The sequence below is a fragment of the Ochotona princeps genome, chromosome 6 (assembly GCF_030435755.1).
Source record: "Ochotona princeps isolate mOchPri1 chromosome 6, mOchPri1.hap1, whole genome shotgun sequence".
Taxonomy (NCBI): Eukaryota; Metazoa; Chordata; class Mammalia; order Lagomorpha; family Ochotonidae; genus Ochotona; species Ochotona princeps.
The window spans coordinates 44,560,489-44,582,368 of NC_080837.1; the positions used below are offsets into that span (position 1 = coordinate 44,560,489).

General features: G+C 38.7%; 3 protein-coding genes across 3 annotated transcripts; 1 reads left to right on the top strand and 2 right to left on the bottom strand.

The window, feature by feature from the left end:
• Positions 1-4,403: 4,403 nt before the first annotated feature.
• On the bottom strand, positions 4,404-5,339 carry LOC131480557 (olfactory receptor 4F21-like). Its single transcript, XM_058666130.1, has one exon. The coding sequence runs from the start codon at positions 5,337-5,339 to the stop codon at positions 4,404-4,406; it is 936 nt and encodes a 311-aa protein (XP_058522113.1).
• Positions 5,340-15,596: 10,257 nt separating this feature from the next.
• On the top strand, positions 15,597-21,247 carry LOC101523760 (olfactory receptor 4F15-like). The gene is made up of 2 exons (XM_004584618.2): positions 15,597-16,500; positions 21,222-21,247. The coding sequence occupies exons 1-2, from the start codon at positions 15,597-15,599 to the stop codon at positions 21,245-21,247; spliced, it is 930 nt and encodes a 309-aa protein (XP_004584675.2).
• LOC101517643 (olfactory receptor 4F4-like) lies at positions 18,336-19,268 on the bottom strand. The gene has a single exon (XM_012926806.3). The coding sequence runs from the start codon at positions 19,266-19,268 to the stop codon at positions 18,336-18,338; it is 933 nt and encodes a 310-aa protein (XP_012782260.3).
• Positions 21,248-21,880: the final 633 nt, after the last annotated feature.

Below are 21,880 nucleotides of genomic sequence, written 5' to 3' on the forward strand. Positions count from 1 at the left end.
TATATTATTACAATAGTATAGCCCTTCATAAACAGTTGTGATAAGCCCATAATTCTGTTATTTAAGTATATGCTGACTTAGTAGGTATAGTCAATGGCAGAGTCCAGCATCCTACTGTCAAGATATAGTAAACAGTTTCATTGTAAGTCCATCTTTGTCTGAAAGTAGAAATGCATACTACATTGTATCCTCACATCTGGATGTTAGTCTCCATTTCATAGCTACTGTACATCCCCTTAAATGAAAAGTCATAATACAAAATCAACAATAAAAAGAAAAATAGAAATTTGTAATGCCATGAAGTTAAACTACATGTTACTAGATATGATAGTCTCCATTACACAGCTACTATACATCCCCTTAAATGAAATGTCACAAAACAAAATCAACATCATGGAGAAAAAAGAAATTAACAACTCCAGGAAGTTAAATAACATGCTACAAAATGCCTAATGTGTAGCTGAAGAGATGAAAATCAAGAACCTTCTTGAAGAAAATGATGCTGCTGTATGATCTATGAGTCATTGAATGATTTAATCAGAAGAAAGTGTTTTGAAGAGATGAAACTAACAGGAAGCAACAAAATCCATGCAAAAATCAGTTTCCGCTGATTTTTGTTGGTGAAGTGTGTCTCTTCTAGACAGTAAATAGATGTTGTTTTGTTGTTTAATCTAGTCTACTAATCTATGACGTTTGATTTAGCTTAAGCCATTTACATTCAGAGTTAACATGTATGGATGGTACTTTGGTCCTGTCATTTTAGAAATGGGTTGTTCATTGGTTTAGTCTTCTGTTGTCATTTTACTGGGATGTTCTTCCCATTTGCTTTTGGTTTTGGTATGTGCTATTCCTCTTCTCTGTCAAGAGAGCATCTTGAAGTATCATTTGTAGGGCAGGTTTGGAAGAGACAAATATTTTAACTTTACTGTGCAAGAATTTTATTTCATTTTCAAAAACAAAAGAAAGTTTTGCTGGATATGTTATCCTAGGCCAACAATTTTTTTCTTTTAGAATCTGGAATATGTCACTCCATTCTCTTCTGGCCTGTAGAGTTTCTTGTGAGAGATCTCCTGTGAGCTTAATTGGTATTCCTTTATATGTCACTTGATTTTTTTGACATGCACATTTAAGGATCTTTTCCTTATGTTTAACTGAAGAGAGCTTGATGAACATGTGTCTTGGTGAAGAATGCTTTTGATCAAGCCTGTTGGGAGTTCTGTGCCCCTCCTGGATCCTGTTTCCCAATTCTTTACCCAGATTAGGGAAATTTTCTTTTATTATTTCATTAAATACATTTGCAAACTCAGCTTCTCTTTCTGTACCTTCTGGGACTCCCATAACTCTTATATTTGGCCTCTTAATAGTGTCTTTCAATTCTTGAATACTTTTTTTGGCCTGATCCAACTCTGCCTCCAGCTTTTTGTTTATTTCACCCTGATGAGAGGAAATACCTTCCAATTCTGAGATTCTTTCCTCTGCTTGCTTCATTCTATTTTGGAGACTCTCCACTGTACTTTTAATTTGCTCTACTGGGTTCTTCATTTCTGATATTAGCCTTGATTTGCTTTATTGCTTCCTTAAATTCTTTGAACTCTTGTATGTGTTTCTCCATTTTGATCAGAAGCTTTAAAATGAGTTTTATGAATTCTGTATCCCCCATTTTCTCGATGTCTTCCTCAGTGAACTCTGAGATTGGTATAGGGTTTTGCTCCTTTGCAGGGGAGTTTTCAGTAACATTCATTGTGCCTTTGTCTCTTGTTTTGCTCTTGGTCATTGCACTCTGGTTAGCAGAGTTTTCTCCTTGGGGCAGGTTTTTAAGCTGTGTCATCCACAGGTCTACAATGTGATTTTACTTATTGCAGTTGGTACACAACTTTTGGCTTGCAGCCACTTGTGCCACAACCTCCAGCAAGTTCCAGGTCTGGGTTCTTATGTTAAATTTCCACCGTGGTCTCCACAGCCCCAGCTCCTGGCTCACCACTCTCCACCTCCTGTGATACCATGCTGAGGCTGCACTGTTGTCTCTGCAACTTTTCTCCCACTTGTGGTTGGAGCAGGTCCCAGGATTAGGGAGACACCAGGTGTCCTATATAGTTAAGTTATTGGTGGCACTGATCTTGTTGGAGCCTTTTGGACGTTAGGTCTGGGTGCCACACGGACCTATTTTGACATGTATGATGCCACAGTTGATATTATCTTCCTGTGGGACCAGTGCAATTCCTTGAACTCAGTGAGTTCTCGCGAGATCAGCACATGCGCAGTTCACTGTTATCCCTGCAGTCCTAAAGCTATTGTCACAGTGTCCAAAATGGCGCCTGACATACCATTACTAGAATCTCAGTAATCAGATGTACAGAAATCCTCATTAGTTCTGGCAAACTGGAAAAATTCTAATATGGGTATGGTGGAAGTTGTTTATCATTTCCTGTGCTAGCTGGCTTAAATGTGAAGGAGGCAAAATGAGATGTTAAGAGTATGATACAAATTATGTAAGGTATATCTTAGTAGCTTTGTTGTAAGTCTATCTTCATGGATAAAGCTGTTTCCAAATTGTAAGCAGTTGGCACCTGGTGAGAACAACACCACACTTTTTGAATAGACAGTATTACTGCAGAGTGTTATGTTGAGTGTGGAATTATATCTGCAGGGAGTAACTTTGGGCATGAGTAACTCTAGAGCTTTGAGTTTCCCATAAGAGGGACTTAGAGCTTGTTCAGGTCAAGTCTGTGGGTCCCACAGTTTCAGTGATCCTACAGTCATAGCATCATTAATCAGGGTGCCTTTTCTTAAATTTGGATGCGGAGACATAAAGTGAATCAAAGGCAATGACGCAAATGATGGAGGTGAAGTTGTTTTTAAAAATGTCCACCAGCTTTTTATTGTTTAATTGGGGAATCTGGGTTAAATTTTACTTTATTTTGTAATATCATGTTGGAAGATGAATTTGTGAATTTCAGACAGTCACAGTGGAATGTTGGGACTTAGGTTAGTGACAGATGACAGAAAGCTATGGAAGATGACCCCACATGCTGCCCACTGACTTACTGACCCAGTCCCATTACTGAATGGACACCTTTGGGACTGCTGGCTTCATGGAGCTTGAGGAAAACAGAGCATGTTTATGCTTGTGTAACAGTTAATATAAAGTGAAATTATCAAGAATAAAAGAGCAAAGAAATTCATTTTCCTACATAATTAACAAAGAAATATTAGAAGATATCCTTTTTTATTTTATTGGTATATATTGGTACTGGTCCTTCATTGTATACTTTGGAGGATCTATCTGACAGATTTTCTCTGGATTCCTAACATACACGCAGAATACTTTGGATGAGGGAGACACTGGAGAGAAAAGGACTCTTGCACACTTCAGAAATGCAGAAATACTGATAGTGCTTTGCACTTCCACTGAGAAAAGTTTAGAACCATTGTTATGACGTGTCCTAGAGGGCTTTTATTTTTATTTAATTAATTAATTTTATAAAGTCAGATATACGGAGAAGAGGAGCGACAGGGAGGAAGATCTTCTGTCTGTTTATTCATTTCCCAAGTGGTCGCAACAACCAGAGCACAGCTGATCTGAAGCCAGGGGCTTCTTCCAGGTCTCCCACATGGGTGCAGGGTTCCAAGGTTTTGGGCCATCCTCGACTGCCCTCTCAGGTCACAAGCAGGGAACTGGATGAGAAGCAGGGCCACAGGGATTTGAAATGGTGCCCATATGTGATCCTGGCACTTTTAGGGAGTACTTTAGCCGCCAGGCTGTTGTCCCAGGCACTTGGCTTGCATTTCAATTGTGTTTATCAACATCAGCATCCTTTCTTATTACTTACCATGGATACATGTAAAGACCAGTTTGTAATTAAATACGTACATTCCAAATTTGAAGGAACCCCTTCCAAACATGTCCTAGAAATGCTCATCAAAAATATGATGTGATTAATTCTAATACTCATGAGACAAGTTTGCAGCTCATGGACTGGCTTCAAAAAGTTTATGGAAATATTGAATAAAGAAATACTTTATTTTGGTGAAAATAATTTTGAATCTACACATGGCTTTTTCATAATGAATGTTTTTTTGAACTTTTGAAAAAATCTTTTTTGTGATGTCATGGAAAATAAGAGTTTTCACCATGTCTTCTTTTAAGGTCATGAGTTGTACGTTAAATAAGGAAAAACTTTAAATATGGTTGTTGTCTGTTAAAACAACTCATTTCAGCAGTGAATTCACTTTTCTCTAGAAATAAAAGCAGTAAGTAACAGTTCAACCTGAATGTAAAATAAATGATTATGTTCAGTGAGGTAGAGTCCATCTCCCGTTGGCCTGCTAACTGGCAGTGTCCCCATGGAGATGTCCATCAGGCAGGTGCTTGTACAGTTTTAGAACTCCAAACACAAATCCACTCAGGAAATTCTCGCCAATGGTCTCATTTTTCTCAATCGTTTGATTGCTATTCTTATTTCTTTGTTTCTTAATGTGTAAATGACAGGATTTAAGGCAGGGGTGATAGCAAAGTCAGCGATGAATAGATATTTGTCAATTGATGATGTGGGAAATGGCCATATGTAGAGAAATATACATGGAGTAAAAAAAAGTACAACCACTGTGATGTGAGCTGATAAGGTGGCTAGTGCCTTGGATAAGTCTCCAGAAGAACGCTTCCAGACAGTGACCAAAATGAAGATGTAGGAAAGGATTAGCAGGAAGAAGGTGCCCATGCTCATGAAACCACTGTTGGCAGCAACAACAACCCCAAACTTGGCTGCATCTGTGCAGGCAAGTTTTATTATCCTAGGAAAGTCACAGTAAAAGCTGTCTATTTCATTAGGGCCACAGAAAGGCAAGTCGATAATGAAAGCAAACTGAGACATAGCATGGATCACTCCAGTTACCCAGCCAAGGCCCATGAACAAGATGCATCTTTTAGGGCTCATGATGCTCAAGTAGTGAAGAGGCTTGCAGATTGCGATGTACCTGTCAAATGCCATGGCTATGAGTAGCACCATTTCCACTCCTCCCATGATATGGATGAAGCATATTTGAGCCATGCAACTTTGAAAGGAGATGACTTTGTATTCTCTTAAAAGGTCTGAGATCATCTTGGGAACTGTGGTAGAGGAAACTCCAATATCATTAAACGACAGGTTGGCCAGCAGGAAGTACATAGGAGAACGCAAGTGGGAGTCAGCAATGACCAAGAAGACAATGAAGAGGTTTCCCAGGATGATTCCTACATAGAGCAAGGAGAATGTCAATGTGAGGAAAACCTTAGTTTCCCAGGAGCTGGAAAGTCCCAGCAAGACAAACTCAGAAACCACAGAGTGATTTAGGCCATCCATGGGCTCGTACATAGGAGTTGGTTTGCTTCAAAGCACCTGCAGATAGAAACCAAGAAAAATGAGTCAGTGGAGGAATCACAGTATGTTCCCTCCCCACTCTTTCCTGCTGGTATTGGATTGAATAGTGTAGAGTTTAAAGTCAAATTGGGCAATAAAAAATAGTACAGTTTTAAGTTATTAAGAGGATGATTATTTTAAAATTGGGACAATATAAAGGTATCAGATGTAAAGTGTATTATTTTTAACGACAAATCACATTTGGTATGTGCTTATTCTACATAGAAGACCCTGTGGAGGGATAAAGTGTCAGAACTAGAGCTTATATCCACAGTAAAGGCAGTGAAATTTATGTACCCTAAGTACCACAGAATCCTGTATGTGCACCTTGGAATGTTTTTCATTGTTTCATTTTATGACACAGTTTCATAGGCTCCTAGATGCCCCCAACCACTCCTCAAACCCTCCCCCATATGGAATTCATCCGTATTGTTACATTAGTACAGTTCATAACTAGTCATGATTCCTTCATTGTGGGCAAGGACGATGCAGAGGGTCCACCATCTTATTGTACAGATAAATTCAACAGTTTCATTGGGAGATCATCCTTGGTCTGAAAGTAGAGCCAGCAGATTATCATCCCCTCCGATGAAAAACCACTACACAACTTCAACAACAGGAAGAAACATGGAAATTTACAACATCATGAAGTTAATTGACATGGTATTGAGTGACCAATGTGTTAGAAAATGCAAGTTCTTAACCACATCCTGTAACTACTTTATTTACATCTGAATCTTAGTTTATACACAACCGGCTGCTATAAACTTTAAAATGGCTATAGGGTACTATTCAGCTGTCTCGTGTCTCTTTTCATTTTTATATTTAGCAGCTTATAGTATTCAAGCGTGATTTTTACTGAACTTCGTGAATTTTAGGATAGTCCAAACAGACTTATAACTATAACAAGCCATATGTTAATGATTGAGGAGCAGAACAGTTTCAGTAGGAGTGTGCAGCGAAATCTTCACTTAGTTAGTGAGGAGTAACTGATATTTGTGTCCTACCTAATGAGGTATATCAGAGTCCAAGCTGAGTTTTATTTTGTTCTTAGCTTTCCTTATTGGTCTCTGTCTAACTGATCTAATTTTGGGGGCTCTGGAGTGACACTGATGGTCATTGCAAGAGAGAGTGGGGAGCCAAATTTGGAACTAAGTAAGGACCAGAGAAAGCTCCTCTCCCGAGTCCGGTAGGAAGTTTACTGTTCTTCCATTGCTGAGGACTGCTCAGGGCTCCTGGCTGTTGTTCCAATGACATTAGATCTTGTGAGGGACCTTGGAATTTTCCAAACATATTTCAACTTTTTGTTTTTATCATTCAAAATAACTTTTTCTTTTTAAGTCAGATTCTTATTGTCACTCCTTGCAGTCACTTCTTTTTCTACCCAAACCTCACTGGCACTCTTATATCATACTCATTCAGTAAATAAATATAAAACATATGGTTTCCACTATGTCTTCTTTATAGCAATCACATTGTATTTTGTATAATTTCCTCAATGATCAATTATCAATATTCACTTTTCTTGAGATCCTTGCAGGATTTGATCTGGATTATCATGATCTGTTTCATTTGTTTTGCTTTTTCCCCATTCCCAACTCTTGACAACAGAAGATTTTTTTTTATTCAAATGTGGAAATATTCTTTGAATTTTAGAACTGCAAAACCTAATCCCAGATTGTGAGCATTATATTGCTATTTCTAAGCTGGGTTTTTTTTCCTTCCTTCCTTCCCTCTTATCCTTTTCCTTCCTCTCTACTTTTTTTGCTTTTTTACTTCCTACTTTGTTTTTAATCTGTTTTTGCTTTATCTTCTTTTTGGCTGAGGGGGTTAGAAACTAGAAGTTAAAAACACAGATATTATATACCAGTTCTCTTTTAAGTACTCTAGATTTGTGTTTGAATAATCATAACATTTACTTTAATTGTGCATATTTAAGTCTTTATTTTTCTGAGGTCACACAGTTGGCATACAGCAGAAGTTGTGAGTAAATTGATATTTGACTCCAAAGTGTTCAGTATAAAAGTTTTTAGAATAGGTGGCTATGGTAAGATTTTGATTTTAAGGAAACTAACAGAGGAGAACAGGTTTCTGAAATGAGATATTTTATTCTATTCTAAGTAAGATACATTAATTTGGAATCTAGAGAATCCAGACATGAACACATTTCAGTAACCAAAAATGATAGAAAAAGTATAAATTTATCTTAAAGTCATTTCAATGTTTTTTTGAATCCATAGTTGAGTATACTTCACCCTACTAATTGTAATGATTGAGTTTTCCCACATTTGCTACTTTTATTAAATGCTGGAAACAAGGAAAATTGTGAAAGGGATTAGGAAATATTATGGCAAATTGAATTGTCTGTAAAAAAATCATTCCTTCCCAAATCTGGGCAATTGTGAATTTGTAAGATTGTAGGATGCTGCTGCTTGTTACTGTGCAAAACTCTGTTATTAGGAGCCCAGAAATCTCAAGAATTAATAGGGAGAGAAAAGTGGTGATCTTTCTTGTGGCCAGATCAATGAGATAATATAGTCAGAGTACATACACCAGGTGGGTATGGAAAAATGCTGCAGAAAAAGAAAACTTAAGGAAGTGGTTGGAAAAACAACTGAAATTACTGAACCCAGGCTGTTTGTGGTAAACTCACCCTGCAGAAGTCAGCTGTGGGACTGGCTCCTTCTGGTGACAGGGCTTGGTTCTGATTCTGTGGTAACTGTGAGATGAAGTCTACTTGCTTTTGTGATGAAAACCTGGTTGCTGGTAGAGATGTTGTCTTCAGGGTGGCATCCTTTAGAGTGCAGCCTGGACTGGGAATACATGCAGCAGTGTGTTTTAGAGAGATCCCCAAATCTGGAACCTTACCATCATTACCTCTTGGGAGATTCCTTAGTTTCCTGCTGTTGGATTGAGACTTCACATGCCAAAGGACACTTCTCAAACCAGGAGTGGATGTAGTCTAGTAAAATACAGAAGAAAATAATTATAAAAATGGAACAAAATGAAGTTTCAGAGTTTTCTGTTTGTTAGGATGACATAGGCTTCTATTTTCTCTGCATCTATCATCTTCTAAAATTGAACCACAGTGTCAATTTTAGTGCTAGCGAAAGTTAGATGACTTGGGTTGTGGACAAGTGACAGCCAGCTTAGTTACTAGTATGTTGTTACTGCACTCCTTGTTTGTTCTTTACTTTTAATATTTTTATTATTACTTAAAATGTTTAATGCACATGTAATAACGATACATACATCTGGAGTATAATGTGACATTTACCACATGAAAGCATATACAATCTGTAGTGATCAATCAGGGCACCCACCTGCTCTATTTCCCTACCACCTTCCCATGTGTGCAGCATTGAGTTCTGTCCTTCCAGTCAGTCATAAACTATATGTTACTATAAATTATAGTCACGCTATTGTGCTGCAGTGCACTCAACATGATTCCTACCACTTAACTAGGGTTTGCTTTCTGTAAGTCAGCCAGCCTGCCTCTGTTCTCCCTCTCCCTCACCCTTCCCGGTCTTGAGTAATCAGTATTGTGCTTCCCATGATATTTTTAACTGTGTGTATGAACCAATGGCCTGCTTGCACTTCTTGTCTCCTGTGCCTCAGAAGAACACGAGAAGCCATCCTCTCAGAGCTTTCTGGAGCAGAAACCAGGAGCCAGGAGCTTCCTCTGGATTTCCCATGTGGGTGTTAGGAGATCAAGGACCTTAGCCATGCTTTGATACTTTTCCACGCATCTTACCAAGGAGTTGAGTTGAAAGTGGAGCAGCCAGACCAAGACGGTGGTTTATCAGGCTAACCTTCCATCTACACGTGCCGGCATCCCATATGGGTACTGGTTTGTGTCCTGTCTGCTCTACTTCACATCCAGCTCCTTACTTATGGCCTGGGAAAACAGCAGAGAATGACTCTCATTTTGGGGCCCCTGTACCCATGCGGGAGACCTGGAAGAAGTTTCTGGCTCTTAGCTTTGGATCAGCTTTGCTGTTGCTGTTCTGGCCATTTGGCAGGTTGTGGATGATCCCTCTGAGGAGACTGGGACCTGAGGCGTGATGACAGAGCCAAGAAATATCCGGACACGGGATGAAAGGCGAGTGAAGCAATGCAGTTTATTGAACTCAACAGTGTGTGTGTGTGTGGGAATAGGCAGGTTACCTAGGTAGCCATGGAAAGCCCTGCTAAGGATAGCAAACAAGGAAGTAAAGTACCAATCACTACAGCAGCAAAGGAGTAAACATGTTTTTCAGGAATGAATTCTAACAATCAAACCAATTAACTGAGGAAGGGGCGGTGCTTGGCTACAAGTAATTAATGAGGAAGGAGGCACGGGGAGGCACCACTCATCCTCAGCTATGTTTGGCCCATGAGGAGCCACAGTACAAGCAGAAAGTTGGCTTCCTGCTAACACTCTCAGTCTGATGAAAGTTTATGAGTTCTGGGGTCCTTAGACTGGGTCAGGGTAGCTCTTCCACAGCAGGTGAACCAACATCGGAATATCTTTCTCTGACTTTCCTTCTCTTTGTATACCTGCCTTTCAAGTAAATACAAAGAAATCGTAGGGCAGACAGGACTGGAACTGGGCCCCATATGGATTGTCAGCACCTCTGGCAGAGGCTTAACCTAATATCATGTACTAATTCCTGTTTCCTTTAATTTTTGCAATAATATCTTTTCTTTTTAAAAAAGATGGCAATATTTAATCATTATTTGTAAATTTGCACTGTTCAATGCATAAAAGCATATAGTAATGCTATGAACTATCAATATAATGTTTGATAATTATAATTAATATAGGTAGCTAACCTATCCATTTTCTTATTTTTTAAAAGAGTTATTTATTTTTATTACAAAGTCAGATATACAGAGAGGAGGAGAGACAGAGAGGAAGATCTTCCATCCCCAAGTGAGCCGCAACGGCTGGTGCTGCGCCGATCCGAAGCCTTGAACCAGGAAGCTCCTCCGGGTGTCCCACGCAGGTGCAGGGTCACAAAGCATTGGGCCGTCCTCGACTGCTTTCCCAGGCCACAAGCAGGGAGCTGGATGGGAAGTGGAGCTGCCGGGATTAGAACTGGTGCCCATATGGGATCCCAGCACGTTCAAGGTGAGGACTTTAGCCGCTAGGCCACGCCGCCGGGCCCTAACCTATCCATTTTCTAGAATATTTCATATTTTTTTAAAGAGTTATTTATTTTTATTACAAAGTCAGATATACAGAGAGGAGGAGAGACAGAGAGGAAGAACCTCCGTCTGATGATTCACTCCCCAAGTGAGCCGCAACAGGCTGATGCGCGCCGATCCAAAGCCAGGAACCAGGAACCTCTTCCAGGTCTCCCACGCGGGTGCAGGGTTCCAAGGTTCTGGGCCGTCCTCGACTGCTTTCCTAGGGCACAAGCAGGGATCTGGATGGAAAGTGGAGCTGCCGGGATTAGAACCGGTGACCATATGGGATCCCAGCACGTTCAAGGCGAGGACTTTAGCCGCTAGGCCACGCCGCCGGGCCCTCATCATTACTTCTTAAGTGATACATCTAAATGTTATCTTTCTATTCATCATATTTTTATGTTTATCAATCTGTGTTTAATTTTAAGGCAGATTTTAATTATCTTAAAAGACTGAATATTGTTATTAAATATGCATTTGTTTGCTCACTTTTGATAACCCAGCTTTTAAAATCACATTCATTTTTGTATCTTCTCTGTCTTCTAGATTTCGAAAAAGTAACCCCCAACATTTATCAACCACTTTAAATTTGACAGATTAGTGTTTATGAAGGATTTGACAAAATATTTAGTGATCAGACAAGAAATAATAGCAACCTCGTTAAGAATAATCAAATTGCCATCCTTATTTCAGATAATGCTATGTGTTTAAAGGGGCTTATGATTATATCCCTGAGTTGCTATGATTAGGATTGTGAGATTGGATTTTTTACAGATTTATTTTTATTTTAATTTGGTAGGTAGGATAACAAAGAGAAGGAAAGAGAGAGATCTTCCATTTGCTGGTGCACTCCTGAAATGGCCACAACCACCACAGCAGAGCTGGTCCAAGGCCACGAGCTAGGAGCTTCCCTTGGGTCTCCCATGTGGGCGTAGGGGCCCAAGCAATTGGGCCATCCACCACTGTCTACTAAGATGCTCTAGTAGGGAGTGAAATCAGCAAGCAGAACAGCCAGGATACATGCCAGCAACCCTATGGGGTGTTGGCAATGCTGAACAGTACTTGGTCTGCCTGGCATGGCACCTGAGACTGGATTTTGTATTTGCTTAGGTTTATTTTCTGGTAGCACTCCAGGAATTTAGTTTGTCTCGCACTAGGTTGAGAACCCAACAGTAATACTGTTTTAACCTTAAATCTAAGAACCTTCTATTAATGTGCCATATTAATGATACAATGTAGGTTTATTTAACATGTTAACAACTTCCAACTTTTCACTGATATTAGCTTTCAACCTAAATAACTATAGACATTCCACTGCCCAGCAGTTTTGTCCATCCTTGAAGTTTCATCTCAGTGCACATTGTGCTGTGGATGTTTTTTCCTTTTTTCTTTCAGTTACCTTACTGTGTAGCAAGCTTCTAAAGTTCTTTCTCTCTCAAGGCCATGGGGATTCCAAGGCAGAATTCCCGAGATGACTGGACTGAGGCAAGTAGGGCACCATGCAACATGTGGTCAGTACAGGCTGGTGTCAGGGCCATGGAAGGTCTAACTTACTCTGATTCTTTACTAGTAACGGCCACCAAGTACCAAAGGAAAGGCTGCTAAGAAGTATATATTCATATGCTGACACACTTCCTCAGCATCTCTTTTTCTTGTGGTTTTTGGATCAGGTAAGTGCAGAGATGAAATTGAAGTTGCTAGTCCATATATTGAAATGCTGTGTGTGTAAGGACTTTCTGTTTCCCGATTCAAGAACCATTTAGTGAATATGCCCCTAACTACTAGCATTGAACAAGGGAAAGTAAAATTTATGTTTCCCAGGAAACATGATTGATTGGTTTATGGATCTGGAGTGCTTCGTGGTTCTAGAGCATATTGTTGTGGCTAAGTCTTAGCATCTTCCTGGGGAGACTAGAGCCTTGCACAGTTGACTACTAAATGCACTGTTCTGGGTTGTGCATTGAAGGTTTTTGGAAAATCACTGGGTTTAGAACTATCTTTTTCCTTTCCATTTCCCATTCCTTTATGTTGGTGAATATATTGCTTCCTCATATTTATTCAGAGGATTTCAAAGACAGTTTCTACTGTAGGATTTATATTATATTTTCCTTTGAGCCACAGAAAAATCTAAGTGTAATGCTGGGGCTAAACCATGATTTATACTTGGTGGACAAGCAGGTACAAGAGTGAAAAGGAAGTGAAGTAAGGTAATGTTCTACCAGCCCTTTTGTGTTCAGCACTAGTACCCTGAAACTAAAGATGTGTTATGGTATGGGGTTTATTTGAGAGAATAGACATTTTGCATTATCTATGCTCTGGTGCAGATGTTACTTGGTTCTTTAAAGATAGTCATTCGAAGTTCACAGATCAGTGGATGTAAAATAATTGGAGAAATGCTTATGTTTTACAGAGATTTTATAGTGGCATGTAGAATATTGTTGGGTAAGATTAAGTAAATCACCGGAGGTTGTTAATGTACTTTTTTATCACTGTTATTGCTACTTCTCATAAGTAATGATGTTCTCATTTTTATTGTACTCTCATTAGTGCCACATGGGTCACACACTGACATCTATTCCTACATGAAGATTCTTGAGACTCTTTTTTTACCAAAAAGAAAAGACTAAGTAATTCAAAACATACATTCAATACGCAAGCATAATATAAAAATTCTTGGACTGATATATTTACTTCAGAAAGATGTTTAAGTCATTGATACATTTTTCCATACATGTTACATTGTTTCAAGGGGGTCTATCTATCTATCTATCTATCTATCTATCGATCTATCTATCTATCAGTATCATAGACATTTTAGGGATGGGAATACACTAAAAAATTATTGCATCTGAAAATATACAAATAAAATTGTCAGAGAAAAGTTCCTAAAACAATCCTATAATTATTCCCAAGCTTTTGAAGGAGAGTAGTTTTAAAGAAGACATTTGAAAATATTTTCTGTGTGACTGACTCAATTGGTCAAGTGTCATACAAACTGATTATTAGGTTACTAATTGACTTTTAGCAGTGTTAAAGGGAATATGGAGTGGAAAAGCATTATGTTACATTTTAAATTATTTTCTAATCTTTATTAAAAATAACTGTAAAGTTATCATAGGATGCGAGGCTTGACATTTCTGAAAGGCTTGAAATTTCTGATCAAGGGTGAAGGGGAAAAAGGAAATTGTGTTATTTTGGATGAATCTGAAGTATAAAGGAGTGCACTTTTTTTTAAAGATTTATTCATTTTATTACAGCCAGACATACACAGAGGAGGAGAGACAGAGAGGAAGATCTTCCGAAGGAGTGCAGTTTTTAAGGAGGAAGAGAACATTAATATTTAGGAAAAATTTATTAGCCAGCAGAAAAGTAGAAAAGAACTTATGTGGAGCAAGGGCAGTCTGGAGAGTGTATCAGCCTCAATGCATGGAAGCCTACTGCCCTGACAGTGCATCCCAACTTCCTGAAAATGTGAATTAGACAGTGAACCCAGAGGCAGCCTCCTTGGCACAGTGTGTTTCAACAGGTGTTAGCTCTGTCTGTTGTATGTTATTCTGTATATGTTGTTGACATGTCTTCCATCAATTGTTTAAAAGTTAATTAAGTATGCATGTACCTCAAAGGGCAATTGTTGATTCATAGTTTTTGGATGAATCTTAAACTTGCTGGGTTCTCAGCTACGTCTGTTACTCTTGCTTCTAATTCTGTCATTTCCTCTCTATATTTTTGAAAATAAGCTTTGTTCTTAGTCAAGAAGTTTATATAGCTCTAGAAAAGATGCTATTAAAAATGTAAAGGTTGCATCTCCTGATGAGTCCCTTGCTGAGAATTTTGCCATAGTAATAGTTGGAAGAAGACTTGTTCATTTCCTATTCTACTTTGTTTCACCTTAATACCTGGGTTTGTAGAGCTTTATTTTATTTTATCTTTTATCTTAGTTTATTGTTGTTATCATTGTTTTCCATGATACCGTTTTGTAGGTATAGGGATTTATCCCTCCACTGCCTTTTCCTTCCTCCCCTTTAAATCCCCAACTATTTCCCTCTGTATTATTACAATAGTATAGCTCTTCTGTAACAGTCTGAAGTCCAACATTCTGCTATTTAAATGTATCATGGCATTGTAGGTATTGGCATTGGTAATGATGGAAAATCTAATATCATATTTAACAGTTTTATTGGGAGTCCTCCTTTTATATCTTCATTTCTTGATTTGCTACTTTCTTTTATACGGTTCATCTGTAAATATATATTTATACACATCTTTACATATATATTTATGCTAGCATGGATGTGGGGAAAATGGAACCCTAATACACTGGTGGTAGGAGTATAGTGCAGTACAGTAACTATGCAAGTCATTATGGAGAGTGCTAAGACAATTGATCTACTGTATGATCCAGCTTTCCCACTCCTGGGAATATATACAACTGAAGTGAAATCCGCGTATGAGAAAGTGACCTGCAGTCTTGTATTTATCACAGCACAATCCACAATTGTGAAGACATGGAAGCAACCCAGACATCCTTCAAAAGAGGAACACATAAAGAAATTGTGGTTCATCCAATTTGTGGAAAACTACACAACCATTAGAAAGAATGAAATTCTACCATTTGCAACAAAATGATCCCAACAAGAGACCATTATGCTCAGTGACAAATATCATATGTTACTCATTTTGGATGCTGTATACCTTGCCTTTGCCCTTTCAGTATTTTGAAGAATTCATGTTTTATTAAATGCCATTTTTTTCTAACAGAAATTTAGTTATTTATCTGTAAATCAAAGTTTGAGAGAAGAGATGCAGAGAGACAGATTTCTTCTCTCAGATGGCCCCTGTGGTGGCCAGGTGGCCAGGCCTGGGTCAGGTCAAAGCCAGAATCAAGGATCTTGACTATTGTAAATGTGAATAAAAGTTTTATTTAATAATAAAAGTTGAAACCCAATTACATATGCCTTCTTAAATAACTGGTGCATTGCTTTATAATTTCTTGCCTTTGTTTCTTTCAGGTAATACAATCAAAGCCAAATGAATACAGCCAATTACTCAGCAGTATTTGAATTTGTGTTCCTGGGGCTTTCTACCTACAGACCATTGCAGCACTTCCTTCTGGCTTTCTCTGCATTGTTTTATGTCATAATTGTTCTGGGGAATCTCTTGGTTGTGTTTACAGTGATTCTTGATCCTCATTTACATTCCCCCATGTACTTCCTTTTGGGAAATCTTTCATTCATTGATATGTGCCTATCTACTGTTACAGTCCCTAAGATGCTTTCTGACCTTTACTTTGGGAACAATACCATTTCATTCCAGGGATGTGTCACACAGATATTTGCCCTGCACGTTCTGGGTGGGTCTGAGATGGTGCTACTCATAGCCATGGCCCTGGACAGATATGTGGCCATATGCAAACCCCTCCACTACCTGAGCATCATGAACCCACGGATGTGCACTATGCTTCTGTCTGGAGCTTGGGTTATTGGTCTCCTTCACTCAGTGGCCCAGTTAGCTTTTGTTGTCCATTTGCCATTTTGTGGTCCCAATGAGATTGATAGTTTTTACTGTGATCTTCCCTGGTTCATCAAACTTGCCTGTGCAGACACGAACAGAATGGAGTTCATTGTGACTGCCAATAGTGGGTTCATTTCCACTGGCACCTTCTTCTTACTGATTATCTCCTATGTCTTCATTCTTGCTACTGTGTGGAAACGCTCCTCAGGTGGTTTGTCCAAGGCCCTCTCAACTCTTTCAGCTCACATCATTGTGGTGGTTTTGTTCTTTGGGCCATGCATTTTTGTTTACGTGTGGCCATTTCCTACAGTGTCGGTGGATAAGTTTCTTGCCATATTGGACTTTATCATTACACCTATCCTGAATCCTACCATTTATGCCTTGAGGAATAAAGATATGAAGACGGCAATGAAGAGACTGAGTAATCAAGTCCTGAGTTTAAGGAAGATCTCTTGAATATTTCAAAAGAGCTCAAGTTTTTTGGTGTGTTCTTTAGACTCCTTAGGTAACACAAACACTGAAATCATTATGCAAAATTTGGGTATTGCCTGAAACATACTCAAAGAGTTTGATTGAAATTGAATGATAATATATTTTATGACATCTAATTTCTTGTTTTGGACAATTCTTATGTACCTTGAGATTTTCAAACACAGAAAACACATTTTTTTTTTAAGATTTTATTGTTATTGGAAAGTCGGATATACAGAGAGGAGGAGAGACAGAGAGGAAGATCTTCCATCCGTTGTTTCACTCCCCAAGTGAGCCGCAACGGCCGGTGTGCGCCGATCCGAAGCCGGGAACCAGGAACCTCTTCCGGGTCTCCCACGCGGGTGCAGGGTCCCAAAGCCTTGGGCCGTCCTCAACTGCTTTCTCAGGCCACAAGCAGGGAGCTGGATGGGAAGTGGAGCTACCGGGATTAGAACCGGCGCCCATATGGGATCCCGGGGCTTTCAAGGCGAGGACTTTAGCTGCTAGGCTACGCCACCGGGCCCGAAAACACATTTTTTTATGGCTTACATTGCAGTAGACCAAATATATCTTTGGAAAGTTTACAAAGCTCAATTACAATAATGTTGTTACAGGACAGTTAACAAGTGTTCCATTATCTCTCTTACTATCCACTGAATGATTTTATCATAAATAAATTAGTTTTTATAATACTTATTACCTTGGAATGTAGCATTTATATAGTGCATACGAAGTTACTTTTTATGATTATTTATTTTTCTTTGGAGAATATTTTTATTGTTTCTTAATAAATAGTAAGCATTTCTTAATTCAAATATTAAATTACCCATTTGAAATATTCATAATAGATGATTATTTATGAGTTTGCATTGTATTATAACATTAACTGTATTGAAGAAATCATTTTGCTGCTTATTTATTTTCTTAGGAAATGTTTGAAGAAAGTTCATGAATAAGTATATCTTTTGTAGACTGAAAGTATGGCTTCAGATATAAGATCACCTGAATTTCAATTGACTGATTTAGAGGCAATATACATAGGTTTTTAAGCATTATGAAATATGAGTATGATACTTTCATTCAGTTTAAATGCACAATATTTATAACTAAGCTTATCTGTTGCCTGAAAGCTGAAAATAAGGGAAGGAAAAGGATTTCAAGCTCAGTGGAAGAAGGAGGAGAGTTAGAGAAATTAAGTAAACCAACGATCACTAAGGAAGTACAATAAATGGGAATCACAATTAGAGCATTTTCAAAGCAACAAAAATGCGTGAGGTGGAGGGGATTGTGATTTTGGTTAACATTCACTTTTACTCTGAGTATGATTGGGAATGCTTAATGATTGCCTTATCAGTTATCTTTCTAGAGAAATTAGCATTCTGGTTAACTACATAAAACAGGAAGGAATGTGAGATAGGAATGTGTAATCCATCGGTTTATTGTAAAAAATTGGACAAGGTTCATGTGACATGATGTGATTAAAGAAATGTTCAACATAACAGAAGTATCAAAATATGGTGGTGGATGTTAAAGCAGCAGAACAGGTAGTAACAGGCGTCTTCATTGTGTCATTAATTTCAAATCATCCTCTACGATCATAGTCATAGAGAAAGTAACTCAGTTTTCACTTATTGATCAGTAAACTTACAGAACTGAATAGAAGTGTTAAAGACTTTTCATCTGAAGGAACACATGATTTCCCTTTTTGGACAGGAAAATGCTTCCCAGTCCTGAGTAACAGGTCAGTGTGGCTAAATTATCATTTTGGTAATTTGAGACCCCGAACTACATGCTGAAATTAATATGCCAACACTGTATTCTCTTCATGGCATTTTTAATTTCTTTGTTTCTTAGAGTGTAAATGGCTGGATTTAGAAGAGGTGTTATAACTGCATAGAATACAGCAAGGAACTTGTCCACCCATGTGATGTTGACTGGCCACAGATAAATGAAGATACAGGGTCCAAAGAATAATACCACCACAGTGATGTGGGCAGTACAGGTGGAGAGAGCCTTGGATGCCCCATCCTTTGACTGAAGAGTGACAGTAAGAAGAATATGAGAGTAAGAGATCAGAAGCAGAATGAAGCATATGGTTGCCAGTACCCCACTGTCTGCATTTATCAGCATTTCTAGAATATAGGTGTCCATGCAGGCTAGCTTGATCACTAATGGGATATCACAGAAAAAGCTATCCAATTCCTTTGGTCCACAGAAGGGAAGCTTTACAACAATAAGTAGTTGGCTTATTGAATGAACAAAGCCAATAACCCATGATGTAATTACTAACCCAATGCACATGTGTCTGTTCATGACACTGGTGTAATGGAGAGGCTTGCAAATAGCTATGTAACGATCATATGCCATTGACACGAGCAGTACCATCTCACCCCCTCCAAAGAAGTGTCCAAAGAAAATCTGACACATGCACCCTCCAAAGGAGATCGTCTTGTTTTCCTTGAGAAAGTCTGTGATCATTTTTGGAGTAGTGACTGAGGAGAGACAGAAGTCAATGAGTGAGAGATTGGCTAACAGAAAGTACATTGGAGAATGGAGACGAAGGTCAATAATGATTACGATCACAATGAAGATATTTCCTAAAATTGTGGTCAGATAAAGTGAAGAAAATATTAAAAGGAGGAAGGCCTGGAGCTCCCAGGATTCACATAAGCCAAGAATAATGAATTCAGACACCACAGACTGGTTTGCTGCTTCCATTTAGTCCACTTCGAAATTCCTCTTGAAGCAAAAGTCTTGGCATCAGATTTTCTGAGAAAACAGAACAAACCAACAGGATTTCTTAGATAGTATTAGTGAAAGTAACTACTAGTATAATCATATTGGAAATAAATTTGTCACTTATCATGTGAATTTCAAAACTGACTCATTGTAGGGTCCAGACATTTCAACCTCATTTATATCCCAAGATGTATGTATACACACAGGGGGAGAAATTTACATTAATTCACATTAACAAAGCCATAAAATGTTACTCTAAAGCAAACAGAAAGTATAGCAATAACAAACAATGTAGAAGATACAGAAGTGTTTTAGTAAAACATCACAATGAAGAAATGCTCAAATGTTTCATTCAACTTTGTGTTGCTACAGAAAAATTACCTTACATACACTTGTGTAAATGATGAAATGCAAACAAAAGTGAGAGCTGTTAATAGCGTCAAATAAAGGGACAATTGTAGTAGGCATGAAGATGAGCACAAAAGTATTTGAGCACACTCTGATTTCAGCTTTCTATTTGTACAGCATCAACACATTCTCACAGATACAATGTGTTATTGAATGAAACAAACACACAAGGTGAACCTAAAAAAAGTGATGAAAGTAGACTGTATTGAGAATGAGGGGTCATTCTGTACTGTGGACCTGGGATAAAAAACCCTCTCTTAAAGGGACTTTCGCAAAGGAATATATAGTAGGAAAACAGTTCCAATGTCTAAGTTAAAAATATTACAAGTACACATTTGGCACAGCAGTTAAGATACTGCATAGAACACTCATGTATCTCGTATCGGAGTGACCTGAATACGAATTGCAGCTTTGCTTCGGATTCAAGCTCACTATTAATGCACACTCTGGAGGCAGCAGGTGACTGCTCAAATGACTGAATTCCTGCCTCCCACGTGAGAGACCCAGTTTGAGTTCTTGGTTCGTGGACTTGGTCTGGCCTAGCCCTCTCTGTGGCAGGAAGTTAGTGAGTGAAGCAATGAATGGGGAATTCCTGTCTCTTTTTTTGCCTTTTAAATAAGTGAAAATAAATTTTAGAAACTATTAAAAGTTATTTAATACATTGTTGAAGATCAGTAATATTGATGAATTCATAACTATCTGATGAATGAAAACAAAGGTGATATGACAAGTCTTGATGAAAATGGCACACAAGTTATTTTGACCAGTGAACATAGTTAACTAAATGCAACCAGATAAGCCAGTTAAGAAGAAGGTAACCAATCATCTTTAAAAGAATACATGTCAGGGCTGATGCAGTGGCCAAACAGGCTAATCCTCCGCCTTTGTTGCACTGGTATCTGATTTGGGCTTTGTTTCTAGTCCTAGCTGGTCTACTTACAATCCAGCTCTCTGCTTATGGCCTTAGAAAGCATGAGGATGACTCAAGTCCTGGGGTCCCTGTACCCAAGTGCGAGACCTAGAAAAGGCTCCTGGCTCCTGGCTCTTGGCTTCTTATCAGCTCAGCTCAAAGAAAGAACAAATATGGGGCCTGGCGTGATAGCCTAGCAGCTGAAGTTCTTGCCTTGAAAGTGCTGGGATCCCATATGGGCACCGGTTCTATTCTGGCGGTCCTGCTTCCCATCCAGCTCCCTGCCTGTGGCCTGGGAAGGTGGTGGAGGATGGCCCAAAGCCTTGGGACTCTGCACCAGTGTGGGAGACCCGGAAGAGGCTCCTGGTTTCAGATTGGCTATGCTCCGGCTGCTGTGATCACTTGGGCAGTGAATCATCAGACAGAAGATCTTCCTCCCTTCTCTCCTCCTCTCTGTATGTCTGCCTTTCCAAGAAAAATAAATAAATCTTAAAAAAGGAATAAATGTCATATGTTCATTAAATAAATAATCATGAGCACCAAGAGATATTCTCTGATCATGAAACTTAAATCTTATGAAACTTGTGTGAATTTATTCGAAGTCCATGGTATAGCACATTCACATTTGAATCCTGGTTAGACCTGAGTATAGATACATCAAGAAATTTGTTCACTTTACTGTATTTGAAAGCTCATTTTGCTAGAGATAATCCAGGACTGTTGAATACACAATCTGGTACTGAATTGCAACTAAAACATAAGAGGACTTTTGAGAAACTAAAATCTAGAAAACTGCATGGATTAACATGAACTGAAGTCTGTGGCAAAAACTGGGGGAAGAACTGTGAATTGAGATATTTGAAAAAAAGAGTTTCATGCTGGAAATGAGAAAACCATTGCTACCTGGACTCCAGCTACGTGTTTGCAAAATTAGATAATTGTAGCATCTCCATAGGGAATCACTTGTGCTTATCCTTCCTGTCCTAGATATGCCAAAGAACACATGCTCAACGGCAGAGAAGAATTTCTTTTCTAATGTTGGGGCAAATGACAGATACGAACTAGTGATTCTGTAGATGCAAGTTACAGCAGCTGTCTGTAATCCACTCATATTTGTGATTCAAACTAGCTCCTTTAAAGACCTAACTCTGTCACATTGGATAATACATATATGCTCTGCTTGCTTCATTTACTTTCTTTACTTCGATTTGTATACCTACTCCCTCCTACCATCTTTCTCCTGTGTCTTCCCTTCCCCTTCTTCCCTTTCGTT

What these genes read in the sequence shown, in the direction of transcription:
- LOC101523760 (XM_004584618.2), top strand. Translation starts at nt 15,597, where the DNA reads ATGAATACAGCCAATTACTCAGCAGTATTTGAATTTGTGTTCCTGGGG. An exon ending in GACGGCAATGAAGAGACTGA is followed by an intron (nt 16,501 to 21,221) that starts GTAATCAAGTCC and finishes TCCATGGTATAG; the next exon opens with CACATTCACATTTGAATCCT.
- LOC101517643 (XM_012926806.3), bottom strand. Translation starts at nt 19,268, where the DNA reads ATGGAAGCAGCAAACCAGTCTGTGGTGTCTGAATTCATTATTCTTGGC.
- LOC131480557 (XM_058666130.1), bottom strand. Translation starts at nt 5,339, where the DNA reads ATGGATGGCCTAAATCACTCTGTGGTTTCTGAGTTTGTCTTGCTGGGA.